At 32.0% G+C, this 14,570-nt stretch overlaps 1 protein-coding gene across 2 annotated transcripts in view; it reads right to left on the reverse strand.

Annotated features, from left to right (window-relative positions):
- The window catches only part of LOC145277943 (exocyst complex component 2-like), a 164,473-nt gene that overhangs the window by 32,567 nt on the left and 117,336 nt on the right, over window positions 1–14,570 (reverse strand). The window contains exon 29 of one of the 2 annotated variants that reach the window (XM_080130028.1): window positions 3,436–3,984. The exons of the other annotated variant lie outside the window; for it this stretch is intronic. Coding sequence (XP_079986154.1) covers window positions 3,912–3,984 — 73 coding nt within the window. The 3' untranslated portion in view covers window positions 3,436–3,911. Of the gene's footprint in view, window positions 1–3,435; window positions 3,985–14,570 lie in introns of those variants that run through there. 2 annotated transcript variants of the gene reach the window in all.

Genomic DNA, 14,570 nt, shown 5'->3' on the forward strand with positions numbered 1-14,570 from the left:
GTCTGCAAAGGTAAACTCTTTCAACTTTGACCTCTTGTCAGCCGAATTTTCGCCCCAAAACGGATTAAAAAGCTTGCTGCATGTCTGAATACCCTTTATGCAAAATTTCAAATGTTTAGACCCTAAATTCGCAAAGCTCAAATCTTTTGAACTTTGACCCCTTGGTAGCCAAATTTTCAGCCAAAAACCGATTAAAAAGCTTGCCCTATGTCTGAATACACTTTATGTAAAATTTAAAATGTTCAAAATGCTCAATTGCCAGTCCAAAACAATAAATTTTAAGAGGTCAAAATTGGGGTCAATTTTTAAAAAATTTGACCTCTTAGCCAATTTTTGGTTGGGTAGACCAAAAATTGGCTGAGAGGTCAAATTTATTAAAACTTTGACGCAAATTTTGACCTCTTAAAATTCATTGTTTTGGCTCAAATCAAATTAAAAAGTTTGATCCATGTCCAAGTAACCTACATCTAAAATTTCAATTGTTTAGACCCCAAACTGGCAGAGGAGTTTGGTAGAGTTTTCAAAGGTCAAATCGTTGAACTCTAACCCCTTGACAAATTTTGGCTGAAAACTTATCAAAAAGATTTTCCCAACTTTATAACTTAAAATATTGCAGTATTAAGTATTGATTATATCATGTCATAAATTGAATTTAAAAAAATTCTTAATGCTGCAATATTTTAAGTTATAAATTTATTATATTTTTTACCAGAATACCTTGTCCTTTTCTCTTCCAGTTTTAACAACTAGTCCTTTACTTTCCATGCTTGCATTTTTCTATTGTAATCCATGATTTTTCCAGGTTTCTAGTAAATTCATTTGTTCTTTGTTTAATTTCAGTTTTATTTTTTGTACCCATAAACATAACATACACATATGTAATAACAATGTACAACACTCATCTGCGTTCAATAAAATCACCCCAATTATTTCCCTTTCAATCTTTCATTCCCTCTGTTTCACTTGTTACTTCTCTTTTAACGAGAGTGGTGAATTGGTAGCAACAGTAGTCACTGAAGCGACGTGATTGCTATAAAAACAAGTCATAAAAAACATTGCTTAGTTCCTTATGTTTTTTTATGATTTTAAATTCATCATAACTTTTGTTTTACTGAACGAAAATTGAAAATTTTTTTTCACAATATAGCCGAAAAGGTGATCTATAAACTGCAATAATTGTTTGAAATTTGGTTGAAAAATGAGTGAGCGGTGAAGCTTTAAAGCAGTTCTAAATGACTAAAACTGCCACTTAACCATATATTCAAACACGGTGGTGTTTGAATGGTTATGATGTTATGAAATTGTTACTGAAGAAGAGGACTGTTGGAACCAATAAAAGTTTTTGGTTCTTGCACAAATTTCCTCTTATATTAAAAACAAAAATAAAGAAAAATATGTGTAATGTGCATACTTGTGACAAAACAAAAATATTATATTCCAAAAATCATGTAAATTATTTTTAAGTGATGAATGAGAAGTCGTAGGCATTACAACATAAATCTCATGTTTGAATTTTATTGAGTTATCTTCTTACATTTTTTTTTTTTATACATTGTTTTCAAAATGCCAGACAAGAGATCCGTTTCTTGGTTACTCATAAAATTTGATTGGTTTACAAAATATTTTCATAGTTACGTACAACATACGGATTTTCCTTTATTTTTATTTTAATATAAGGGGAATTCTAGACAAGAACCAAATTCTTTTGTCTTAGAAATGATTGTACATAAAAAAAATTGACGTTGAATTGCTGAAACTGATATAAATAATGGCATAAATTTATTTCCATTTACTCTCTCTTTCTCCCCCTCTCTCTCTCTCTCTCTCTCTATATATATATATATATATATAGGCGCTTCTACAGAATTGGGACAAGATTTTTGGAAATTGTAAAACTGAATTTCACATGAAAACAATAGTATCTATGTATTACTGATTTTTAATCCAAAAATTACGAAAATTGATAAGGGAGAAAATTTTTTATTAAAGAAAATAAAAAATAGAATTTGATGAAAATGATCGTAAAACACAGTTCAACAGGGAGGTAATTTTCCATTCAAATTAAACGAAAATAGCAGCAATTTTTCACCTATTAACATGATTAAAGTTGTTTTGTTTAATAATTCAGTAATATTCAGGTAATTCTGACTGCATAATTTGGAAGCTACGATTGTAACTTATTAGAATTGTCAAAAAAATCAGTTGAAACCATTGTTTTTTTTACCTGAAAACTCCATTTACCAACTACAAAATCTCGTCCCAATAATGTAGAAGCACCTACACACACACACACACACATTAGTGATGGGACGATTCCAATACCCCCCCCCCCCCCCGCCATTCTGATACAATTACCGATTCTATTTTAAGTTTTAATTCCAATTCTTTTTAAATTTCTAAATCGAGAGTTGTTTTTTGTGTGAGTGGTTGGATTACTACAAAAACTTATTGGTGTAATCTCTAGATTTTAGTTTTAAAATCAATAAACATATTATTTCATCATTAATACGAGCCATAAATAAAAACAAAGAAATAAAAGCGATTAAAAGAATCGTTTTGGGCATTGGAAAATAGTCACAAATGTTTCTGATTTTGTTACCTCTCAAAAGTTCAAAATGTTTTGATTCCGGATTTACATTCATCATCCCAACACAAATACACATTCTCACACACATTTTAGAGTTTCTTTTTGGGTTGTTTAGATTGTTTTAGTTTAAAAAAAACATTCGTTGTTTCACACATTTGTCCCCACTTCCCTTTTATTTTTAACAAAATAATGTAAATAATGTTAAATAATGTAAAATAATGTAAATAATGTTAAATAATGTAAATGTTGTTAATGCTAAATAATGTAAATAATGTTAATGTTAAATAATGCAAAATAATGTAAATAATGTTAATGCTAAATAATGTAAATAATGTTAATGCTAAATAATGTAAATAATGTTAATGCTAAATAATGTTAAATAATGTTAATGCTAAATAATGTTAAATAATGTAAATAATGTTAATGCTAAATAATGTTCAATTATGTTAAATAATGTAAATAATGTTAATGTTAAATAATGTAAATAATGTTAAATAATGTTAATGCAAAATAATGTAAATAATGTTAATGCTAAATAATGTAAATAATGTTAATGCTAAATAATGTTAAATAATGTTCAATTATGTTAAATAATGTAAATAATGTTAATGTTAAATAATGTAAATAATGTTAAATAATGTAAAATAATATTAAATAATGTAAATAATGTTACTGCTAAATAATGTAAATAATGTTCAATAATGTTAATGCTAAATAATGTTCAATAATATAAATAATGTTAATAATGTTTAATAATGTAAATAATGTTAAATAATGTAAATAATGTTAAATAATGTTAATAATGTTAAATAACGTTAAATAATGTTAATGAACAACAACAAATAAAATAATTATCACATGCAACTTTTATTGGTTTCGTTAAGCAGTTTTCAAGCTTTATATAATTTATAAACAAGAACAAACTTTTATGTTCTTCTTGATGATGTCTATTTTAATTTAAATTTGTTTGCCACCAAAATAATTCCAACAAAATCCAAACCATTGCATATTTTTATAAACATACAATCATTTAAATTTCATTTTTTATTACGTGCGGACAAACAGTAAAAATGAAATGAAAAAAAGATATTTTTAAAGAAGAGAAGAAATAAGATGTCCAACTATGAACTCCAGAAGAGCAAAGTGAGCGACTCATAGTCAGTGGAGGGATTTAAGCATATGGTGGAGGGATGGATATGTGTCAGGTTGGGGGGCCAGGGGTCGGGGGTCAAGAAGCATCCAAAACAGCAGGAAGGTGATGGTGATGGGTTAGTTCCCATTTCAGATCGGACAATGAGCTTTTGGTTTGTGTTTTTTTTTGGTTTTAGTCAGTCTGGAAACACATCAGCTGGACCTGCATCTGCGATTTGTGCTTGTTGAGCAGCTCATCCATCATCCTGCAAAGATGACCAACACACTCGGTTACGTCATTTGACCAGTTACGGTAGTTGAAGTCAGTTGGTCAAGGCTAGCAGTAGACAACATATGCCAAGCAGTGTGGAGTGACCACCAAATACACACACACAGTAAGTAGCGAAGCAAAAAGAAATTTCCTTTTGAAAAAATAAGATTTCTTTATATATATATATATATATATATATATATATAGTGATTGGAAAGTTATTCCCTATTATTAAGTATTTGTAACTGAAATTACTGAAATATAATTCTTACAAGAAATGACCATAATAAGCAAGTGTATAGCATGAAGTCTTATTCAGAATTCATATAGGTGCCAGCATTCAACACTAGTTTTTTCCAAACTTCTGGGAACTGCATCAACTGCTTTCACAAGGATGTATTTTTCAGTTTTTTTTACTAATAAGTCAACACTCATCAAGACTAAAAATCCATTTAATGATTAGGTTTAGATAGATTGACATGAATAGTGATGAATACTATGAGGAGATTTAAAATACTCCACATATCACCAACTCAATGTAACAGTTGACTAAAAAAACAACCTCTTTCCCCCATCGTCAAAAATATATTACTCATAGAAGGTGAAGACTAAAGGAAAAAATAAAGTGACAGCTTCACAACTCGTCCCCCTCCCTTCTTATTCATTTCTTGCAAGAATTGTATTTCAGTAATACATTTCATGCACAGGGAGTTACTTTCCAATCACCTTATATATATATATATATATATATATATATATATATATATATATATATATATATTATTTTTTTCAAAAGCAGATTGATTCAAGCAAAGCCAAGTGCAAATATAAATATGTTTAAGGAAAAAAAGAAATTCCATTGAGCAAGAGCAATGCAGAAGAAAAAGAAGATAGAGTGGATGGGATTTGATTAGAAGATGAGAATTCAAAAATGGAAAAACCCAAAGTAAACAAAACAACCAATACTCAACGAAGAAAAATCATAATTATAATTTTAAATAAATTACATGAAAAAAAAAAAAAAAAATCATTATTTGCTATTGTGATGATCCCTTACCATATTACTACATTGTGATAAAGCTTAACGATATCAGCAGAAATTGTGATAATAAAGCCTTTAAATATCAGTATGCAAGCATTGTGATAATTCCTTATGATATCATTACAAAGATACGCTGAAAATAATTCCTTACAATATCATTAAACAGTCACTGTGACAATGATCAGAATCAAAGTGGCAGTCAACTGAGTGGACAGTAGCGGGTGAAAGTTGTCTAAAGCTACCAAAGATGCGAAAATCAGCAGGTAAGGTTTTGACTTCCCTATTTGGGATACGCAATGTATTCTGTTCATTGATTCAGAAAAGAAAGATCAGCAACAACAGTGAATATTACATCGCATTATTGGTGCGTTTAAAAGAAGAAATTGGCAAAAAAAAAAATAATGATCACAAATGAAGAAAAAGAAAAGTTCTCTATCACCAATACAATGCACTGTGTCACAACTCAATGTGCAAGGTATTTTGTTCATGGATTAACTTCAGAAAAGAAAGAACCGAGTATTATATGTAGGAATAAGAGTGGCCAATGATAAACAGAAGTTGAGATGAAATTTCCCAACCTGAAGGAGGGAGGCACAGTGCCCCCCTTCCCAATTTCCCATCTTAAGGGGCCATACCTTCCCCTTTGTTTATTTGTGAAGGAGGGAGTCGCCTTTACTTCAAGAAATAGAAACCTTCTTTAACACAGTTCTGCAATTTCTCCTTTTTCAACATGAGGGGGCTGCGTTCTAACCTTCCAGAGATTGAAAATCCACTTACATAAGACCAAACTGTACATATTCTGCATGAAACTGGCATTAGCCTGTTCACTCCTACTGATGATTTCATGATTAAAGGTTACACGACATCAAAACTCGACCCTCAAAAATATCATGAACATGAAATTGGTGCCTAGATTAGGAAAGTTTTTCCATGTGGGAGGAACATTTCCAAAGAAGCTCTTAAATTGCCCGATATATAGCAATTTGATAGAAATAAGAAGAAAAAAAGTTTTAAAGAAAATAATGTATTTCGATCAAACAATGATTTAAACGGAAAACCAATCTTCTGGATTAATAAACAAGAAAGGCAGAATTCTAAGAAGTTACTTTTAATACATCTAAAACCAAGTTTCTCTTCTTTCATCACCAATACTCAGATCCTCTGTTTGCCCCAAGTGAAATGGATGGCTCTCTCTTTGAGGAGGTCCTGAATATGACTTAAACTATATCCGATGGTGAGGGCCCTAGCTTGCGGGCTTTGGGGAGTGTGGAGCCACCCGTTAATTGTCATTGCTCCCAGGTCCACTCTAACCCAGAGTGGTAGTACCTGTTAGGATCCCAACTATGGGTTAAATAGAAACTGACTTGAAAAATACAAGATAAAAACAAATATATTCTATTAAAAACTTTTTCTTCAAAATCGCTGGATTTGGCATTAAATAACCTGAAAAGGGTTGATATGCCGTAAAACAAAAACAACCAACCAACCAACTCTTTGAGGAAACCTGTTTTGATAAACTTCTATGACTGAAATTCACTCCAGACATGAAATGGAAGACTTAGCATCAAATCTGTTGCTCAGGTCATTAATAAAATGATTGGATCATTCCAGCACTCTAAAAAATACTTCATTCTTGACACAATTCTTTACTGTATAAAGGTCAAATATATTCTAAGATAGAGTACTGTAACCACACCTGGGGAGGTACTGCTTAGAGGACCTCTCCTGTCTTGACAGAGTACAAAACCGACTTTAAAATCTAGTGGGTGATATCCTTTTCTCTTCCATACAATCTCTTTCTCACAGAAAAAAAAAGTTGCTAGTATCATTATTTTCATGGTAGGTTCTCAACTGAGCTCCAATATATACTTTTCACCGGTACAACATTCATCACAGCAAAAACTCATTTAACTATAACTACTATAAAAAAAGATTTCCTTTCTTCCTTTGTGTACTTGGAGCTTTAATGGAACCTTCATGAGCAGAGTTTCTAAGAAGAACCTGTGTGTGGGATGCAATATCACGAAGCTACTTCCCAGCTACCACAACATGGTAGTTTTAGTCTAATATTAACAAATTCTTGTTGAGGCATTCTCTTGAATAATCACATTCTGCCCAGATTCAATTATCATCTGGAATCCTCAGGATGCTTTTCTCACCATCCATCTTACGTAAACCTATTGATCCTTGTCCTCAAGTAGCTTAAAAAAAAAATTGTTAAAAATCTTGTTTGATGAAAAAGAAGACCATCTGGTAGTAATAGGCTTGTACAATTAAGTGCGGATATATGATTCGGTAAGGTTTTAAGCTAAAAAAAACTATTGAGCTGCATACCAACCACAAAAGAAAAAAAGCCAAAAACTATATGGTTCCCCGACTTATGTCTTGAATTTTAAGAGAAAAATAAAAATTAGTCCCAAAAGGTGTGTTTTTCACCCCAAAACACCCTAAGGATCAAGCCCTAGAATTTTCTCAGAGTCAAATATTATGTTTCCAAATACATATCCATGTGATCTTGCTTTTGTGTAATTTTCAGCAAAATCTAATGATCGGAAAAGCTTCTATGTCCTGAAAAGTGCTATTTTGGGACATTTTGACCCCCTTGTGACGCAACCAGAATTTTGATAAAAAATCCGAGGATGTTACTTTCCCTCCCTTGTGTAGTTGTAAGTTCATGCAAAATTTCAGAAAAATGTAACAAGTAGTTATTGAGAATTTTTGAGACGAACGGACGAGGGTGAATTCTAAGGTCCAAATCCAACCAAGTAGGAGCAAAAACAGAATATATGTTGTTCTACCAGGAAGAGACAAATTTAAAAACGTTGAATGGCAACGAGAGAGAGAGAGAGAGAGAGAGAGAGAGAGGGAGAGAGAGAGGGAGAGAGAGAGGGAGAGAGAGAGAAAGAAGATTCTGTCTGTGAGTGAAGAGCTGCATACCTAAACCTTTTTAAAATCACAGATTGCCATGGTTAATAAAATTATCTGAAAATCCATCATTTAAACTCTTCAACTTAATATTCAGAGATCACATGAACAAATACATAGAAGACATTGCTAAGACTGCTGCAAGGAAGGTAGGCTCCCTCTACTGAGCTAGAAAACTTCTCACACCTGACAGTAGCCTATATCTCTACAAAACCACCATTCACCCATGCACAGAGTATTGTCACATCTGGGCTGGTGCATCAACCACTAGTCTCTAAACACGATTTATAAAAGAACCTTTAATCTAATAGGGCCACCATTCTATCAACCAAGCTCTAACTTCTGTCTCATCGCCACAATATTGAATCCCTGTGCTTGTTTTACAAGTACTTCAATGAAATTTTTCTCCGATGAATTTGCTGCACTGATGCCATCTCAACATAAATATCCCCGATCAACCTGACTAGCAGTAAAAACTTCACTCCTTCACTGTAAAGATTCCCAGATACCGGGAGGCTTTCTATTCTAATAGCTTCTTTTTTTCATAGTGCTAACCATTTCCTTGATTATACCAACATGCAGAAACTTAAATGTAATGTAAACAAACATCTTGCTGCACAACTCCCTAATTAGGATGCCCTTGTAGGTATGGCCTCTAATTCACAGTAGTTCCTTATGTCTCAGTGGCAATGTGGCTGCTTGGAATGAAAGTAAAAAAAATATTAAAGATGTTGCCGCAACAAGACAAAAAGCAGAAGCTTTAAGTTGAGGTGTTAGAGAAGATAGCAGTTGGGATATGATCGGCTCGCAGAGAATGTCGGATGTGGCAGAGACACTTGTTAAAGACTTCCAACTTATACTCATCAACCTGTCCAACATTCTCTGCAAGCAAGATATGAGACATATGAGGGCAGGTGGCATCGGCCTAGCTGGCTGAAGGCTTATGGCAGAAGACTGCAGCAGCTGGAGAAGTACTGTCAAGACGTGCTCCAAGATGAGAGAAGCAACAAGCAGTTAAGAGGAGGAAAGAGCACGGATGGCAGAGGGCTGTATCAGAGGGCTCAGAACTATGTTGATCCAGGATAGGCCTTCACAGATTCTGAATTTCAGAACCTCACTATCTTCTGAGACAGATGGATGACAACAACAAAACAATGGAAAATCAGATAGGCAGAAGAATGAACTCTTCAATTTATGTTTCACAACCATAAAGAAGGATCGACCAGATGATAGATTGGTAGACATGTCCTTAAACATTTTCTTTGGCTATTCTTTATCTCGACACGTCTACTATCAGACCATATATGGAGTACTGTTGTCATATTTGAACTACAGAATCTCTGTCTCACTGGAAGATTATCTATAAGGTACAGAATCGTATCTGTAATTAAACCGACCCCACCCTTTCGAATTGTTTGTGTGACAACTATGCAGATTAATTACCATGAACGCCTTTACTTGATATGAGCAAAAATGTCAATGAGTTTAAACTTTGTAGACTTAAATGCAAGAGGGATATTGAGTGACAAAAAGAAAAGAAGAATTTGGAAAAAGGACATCAACAAATACAAGCTTGGTATCACGACGATTAAGCATTTCGATCAGTCAAAAAGAAGGCAGGAAAGCCTCCAAAAACACAGCTTAAACTTATCGTGAAGGATCTCTCAAAGACAGTACACATCAACATCTATGGTAAAACTCCAGTTCAAAGAATTGCAAGACTTGAACATGCAACTGGAGATAGAAAGGTTTAGAAAATTACTATTAAGGACATGGTGAGTAATCTCTGAATATGTGAAGACAACAACTCTTTCTTCTTCTCTGCAACCTCTTTTTTTTTTTTTTACAGATGTGATGTTGCTAGTCTCAATCTTTTCCATAAATACTATTATGGCATGTGTTCTTGAAAATTATCTGATCTATTCCCTGCTTCATTTGTTTAAGTTCGTTTGACTCATTGGTCTCATGGTCTTCATCAATTCGCTTTTTTAATACGTCATTGTAATGCAGCTTTCCATTCCAGTAACTTCTTTCCAAGAACAACAAACTTGTAGAACAGTCTTTTTGCTGATTGTTTTCCTCCTCTATATAGCCTTGTTTCGTTTTCAAGACTAAGGTCAATAGGCACATCCTTTTTTGGTGATAAGTATCTTTCGTTCTTGTTAACTCCTTACATCAAATGACTTTACACCTTGTCTGGAGCGATTTCAAAAAATAAATAAAAATCATCTAATGCTCACGCAAAACCTGCTGGAGATACCCAATGACAGATCCAACAATCTCAACTTGATGACGGTCCTCTGCTACGTTCTTTCTTTTGTTGCAGATGGGAGGTTGGACTTTTTGTTCTTTCTTTTTGATATATTCGCAATCAATTGTGATTTTGCTTGCTAGATTGTTTATGATCGCTTTGCCCTTAAACTTTTTTTAACAGACTAGTGATTGAACCTACAAATTAGTTAAAAACCCTTTCATGAATATAGGAGATGATTAAAAGATATCTGATCGCTGCAGATAGGTTTTTATCCTCCTTAATTCATTAGCTTGCTAGATTGTTTATGACTGCTTTGCTCTCAAACAATCTTGCGATTGAACCTACTGATAACATGTATTGTTTTTTTTTTTGTTTTTTTTTATTTTACTGACCTCATCGATTAATAACCTTTCCCATGTCATGACTGGCTGGACACTCATGATTTAAGAAAGGAGAAACTATTTTCTAACCGTTTACATTTTGAGTCACTTACAGTATTTTTAGCATTAACCAATATAGAAATAATCTTTAGATATTTTATTTGGCCCAACTTTACTATAGTGTTTAAAAAAAAAAATGCATTTCAGAGAAAAGCATTACGTACTTACATGCCATGCAGAAATTAGTATAAATTCCAAAAATTATAAAAAATGGCCCAGTAGAAAAATAATTATAAGTAAAAACAAAATTTTTCAAAGCTGCTATTTCACTGTAAATTAACCCTTTAGAAGATCAAAATCAAGGGGAGATAACTGCATTTTACTGATGACACTATCTTTCAGGTTGGCCATCTTATTTCTTTTCAATAATACTGCACACTTTTTTTTTCTAAAAATTAGCTTATCTTCTGCTGGATCATCTCTATATATATAAAGTAGTAGCGTATGTGTACATATGTGTACAACTCTCTTGTTCAAAGAAATATATAAATCCATTTTAGGCTATTTCTTGAAAAATAGATCTCTATGTACACCTTTCCTGGTCAAGAAATATATAAATCTGTTATAGGCTATTTCTATCAAAGAAGATTACACATTCAATTTTTTGCATGACTTCTATATATAGTATTTTTTAAATGAAATCTGCACTGAATGAATAACCTCATTTGCATATTACATTAAAGAAAATCTATTTTAATAATTAGCTTGATATTATGATTTGCTGTAATAAAATTGTTTTAATTGTACTATTTAGAAATATTATTTAAAGTTTATTTAGTTTATTTTTAATTCAATTTATATTTGATTTATTTTCAATTATTAATATCTGACAACAGTTGTGTTTAAAACCAGAAATCTCATATTAAACTATGAGAGTTATTTCCCTTTCAGCTAATACAAGAACACCTATGTGGCGTTATTGGAGATCGTATCTTTGATAGAGCATTATGTTAAAAGGCTGTGTTGCCCGGGGAGAATAACATTAATATGCTTTGTTATCCAAGATAATCTACTTGGAATTGCCTGGGATTTTTAAAAATCGTAACCACTTCAAACCATTTTTTCCGTTTTTTGTAAGAAAGGTATTTACAATAAAATGTCATTCTGTTTTTTTATAGAATTTTATACAAGAAAATCTATGTAGCATTACGGGAGGTTGTATCTTTGATGGAGCAAGTATGTTAAAAGGCCGTGTTGCCTGGGAAAAGTAACATTAATATGTTTTGTTCAGAACTGCCCGGCATAAAAAGTGATATAGCCTGTGTATTCAAATGCAACTTCATCTTTCTTTTTTTAATATGGCCAGGGCAACGACAGGTAGTTTTTCATAATATTTTGAATTTATACTAATTTCAACATAACATGTAAGTATGTGTTAATGCTTTTCCCTGAAATGTTTTCGTTCGAAATTACACGATTGGGTCGGACGACATATTAAAGTTTTACATTTTATTTTTCTAATGAATAAAAAAAATGTTAAATATTTCGGTAGAATGAATTATCTCTTTTTTTATGTATCTAAACCATTTTTAATCTACAAATATACAAATTTGTTTAAAAACATTCCTGTAATATCAACAGATTTAAGGCATACCATCGATGTCTCCTTTCAGTCTCAAGAGACAATGGATACCTCATGTAAGGGTAACTGTGCATGTAACTGTGAGGCAAAAGTTGCGCAATCTCCACCACACATCTGAATTGGCACTGCTGGAGTTCAGTGGCAAGGAGAAGTCCCCGGCGATTGGAAATAATTTTGAGATAAGCAGAAAGCACATATAGCACCTGAAATCCTTAAATGGTCACCCATTTTAGTACTGAACAGCTTCAACGTTGCTTAATTTCGGTGATCTAATGGGAAATGGAGTGGCATACCATATGGGTTTTCCTAATTATATATGAAAACGCACGACAACTGCTCTTGCTGATTTTCTATTCATGTGATATTTAAGCACGTCATTTAAGCAACCTAGGATTCTTATGTCAAGAACAAAAAGTAACAAAGTTTAATTTAGACGGACCAGCATCCTGTTTTTATTTTTTTCGCTAAAAATCTTTCTAAGAAATAATTTTTTTGAGGGATTTAAATAATTTGTTGATATATTTTTAATTTTTTTTTGGTCATCATCATAGCGTTTCACTCCATCTACAGATTCATCTTCATGCAGTATTCGGGGCATAGTCCACATAGGAGCATGCCTCGCTTGGGGAGACTGTCTGTAAGGATTGCCCTCTAAATGAGGCATGCTTTAATGCGGACCTGTAGCAAGCCTTACTGTGGCTCATCTTTTGAGAAACCGATTGCTGCACTACACCCATATTGTCAAAAAAAAAAAAAAATGGTGGTGGTGGTGGTGGTAAAAGAGTAGCTCCTTGGCCCTGGAGATGTTTCAACTAATATTTTTGGTAAACATTTGCTATACCCCCCCCCCCCCCAAACAAAAACATCATTTAAAAAAGTAAACAATATTTTTTTTTTTTTTTTTTAAAGTTAAGGGAACATTTTTTTAATGTTTGACTTGTATTAAAAAAGAAATATTCCCCCAAATCAAAACATAGCAGGAGCAATTTGTCATGGCTAAATATCACATGAATAAGGAGCAGTTGTTGTGCTTTGTCATACATAAATAGTAAAACTCCATACATATAAAAAAAAAAAAAACACACAAACAAAAAAATTGCTACAACACTGTACAAAATACAAACACTTCATTATTTGACTAAACATATACATCTAACAGGATGCAATCAATGAAAATAAAGTCACACAACTAAACATGCAGATTTTTACAGAAAAAAAAAAAAAAAAATGGGTTGTAAATTTTTAATATAAAAAATTTACCTAGGAGCAAATTTCGGTAATGTTTAAAAAGTTATGGTGAGAGAAAATTTATGTATAGGTATAAAAAAATATTTTTTTAAAAATTATCATTAATTTATATTATTAATAATAAATATTATAAAATGATGAAAACCATTTCAAGTGAAAATTTAAGTTTTGTTTTTAGACAAACATGACATCAGGTAAAATTCAGTGACCATTTTGTTTTGATTTAGTTTATTCATATAATGTCGACACATTTCTAAGCATGCTTTTCTCAATCTTACATACATAATCAGAATACTAAAATGATTTTAAATGGAAACTATTCTTAATTTAGTAATATTTAACAAAAACAACATAAAACTATTTTTAATGTTTATACAGAATTTTTTCCCCATGCTCTTCTCTGGCCACAACCTTTAAACATCATCTGCATTTCTATCAAATTGCTAGGACCCTACTTCCTTATTGTTCTATTTAGCAGCATTTTCTTTCTCTTTTCTTCACTCTCTCACTCTATTTTTCTTTCTATTTTTATTTCTATTTTTCCTTGTTTAAAAAAAAAAAACAAAAACAAATTCTTATGACAATTTGTGAAAACTGAAATTTTTATTTTGCAATAGAAATTTAAGACTTCAAATAGTGGATGGTAGCAGAATTAAATGAATTGTTTCATTAAAGAATGACTTCCTGTCTCCTTCCCTCCACATACACACTGGTGTCTTCCTCTTTATTTTGATTTTCTTAGTTGAAATTAATTTTTGGGGGTGGGTGGGGATAGGAGCAAAATATAGTATCTGATCTGGTACTCCGCTTTATCTTTTCTATTCTCGGTTAGTGAAGGAGAAATCCTTTTAGACCGAGTCAATTTTTATTTTTACCCTAATTCAGAGTGCTTTTTTTTTGGGGGGGGGAGCTATATTTTCTCCGCATTAAAAGCCGCCTTTGTGTCTAACTCTGACCTCGTAGAGCGATAAGTAAATAGGGACAATGCTTAGTTATATCACACTAAAAAAAAAAAAAATTGCAATATTTCATATATTGCAATTTTTTTTTTTTGTGTGATAAAAACAAAATAAAAACAAAAACAAACAAA

Source organism: Euprymna scolopes, chromosome 6 (assembly GCF_053919585.1).
Source record: "Euprymna scolopes isolate OS-2025 chromosome 6, ASM5391958v1, whole genome shotgun sequence".
NCBI lineage: Eukaryota > Metazoa > Mollusca > Cephalopoda > Sepiida > Sepiolidae > Euprymna > Euprymna scolopes.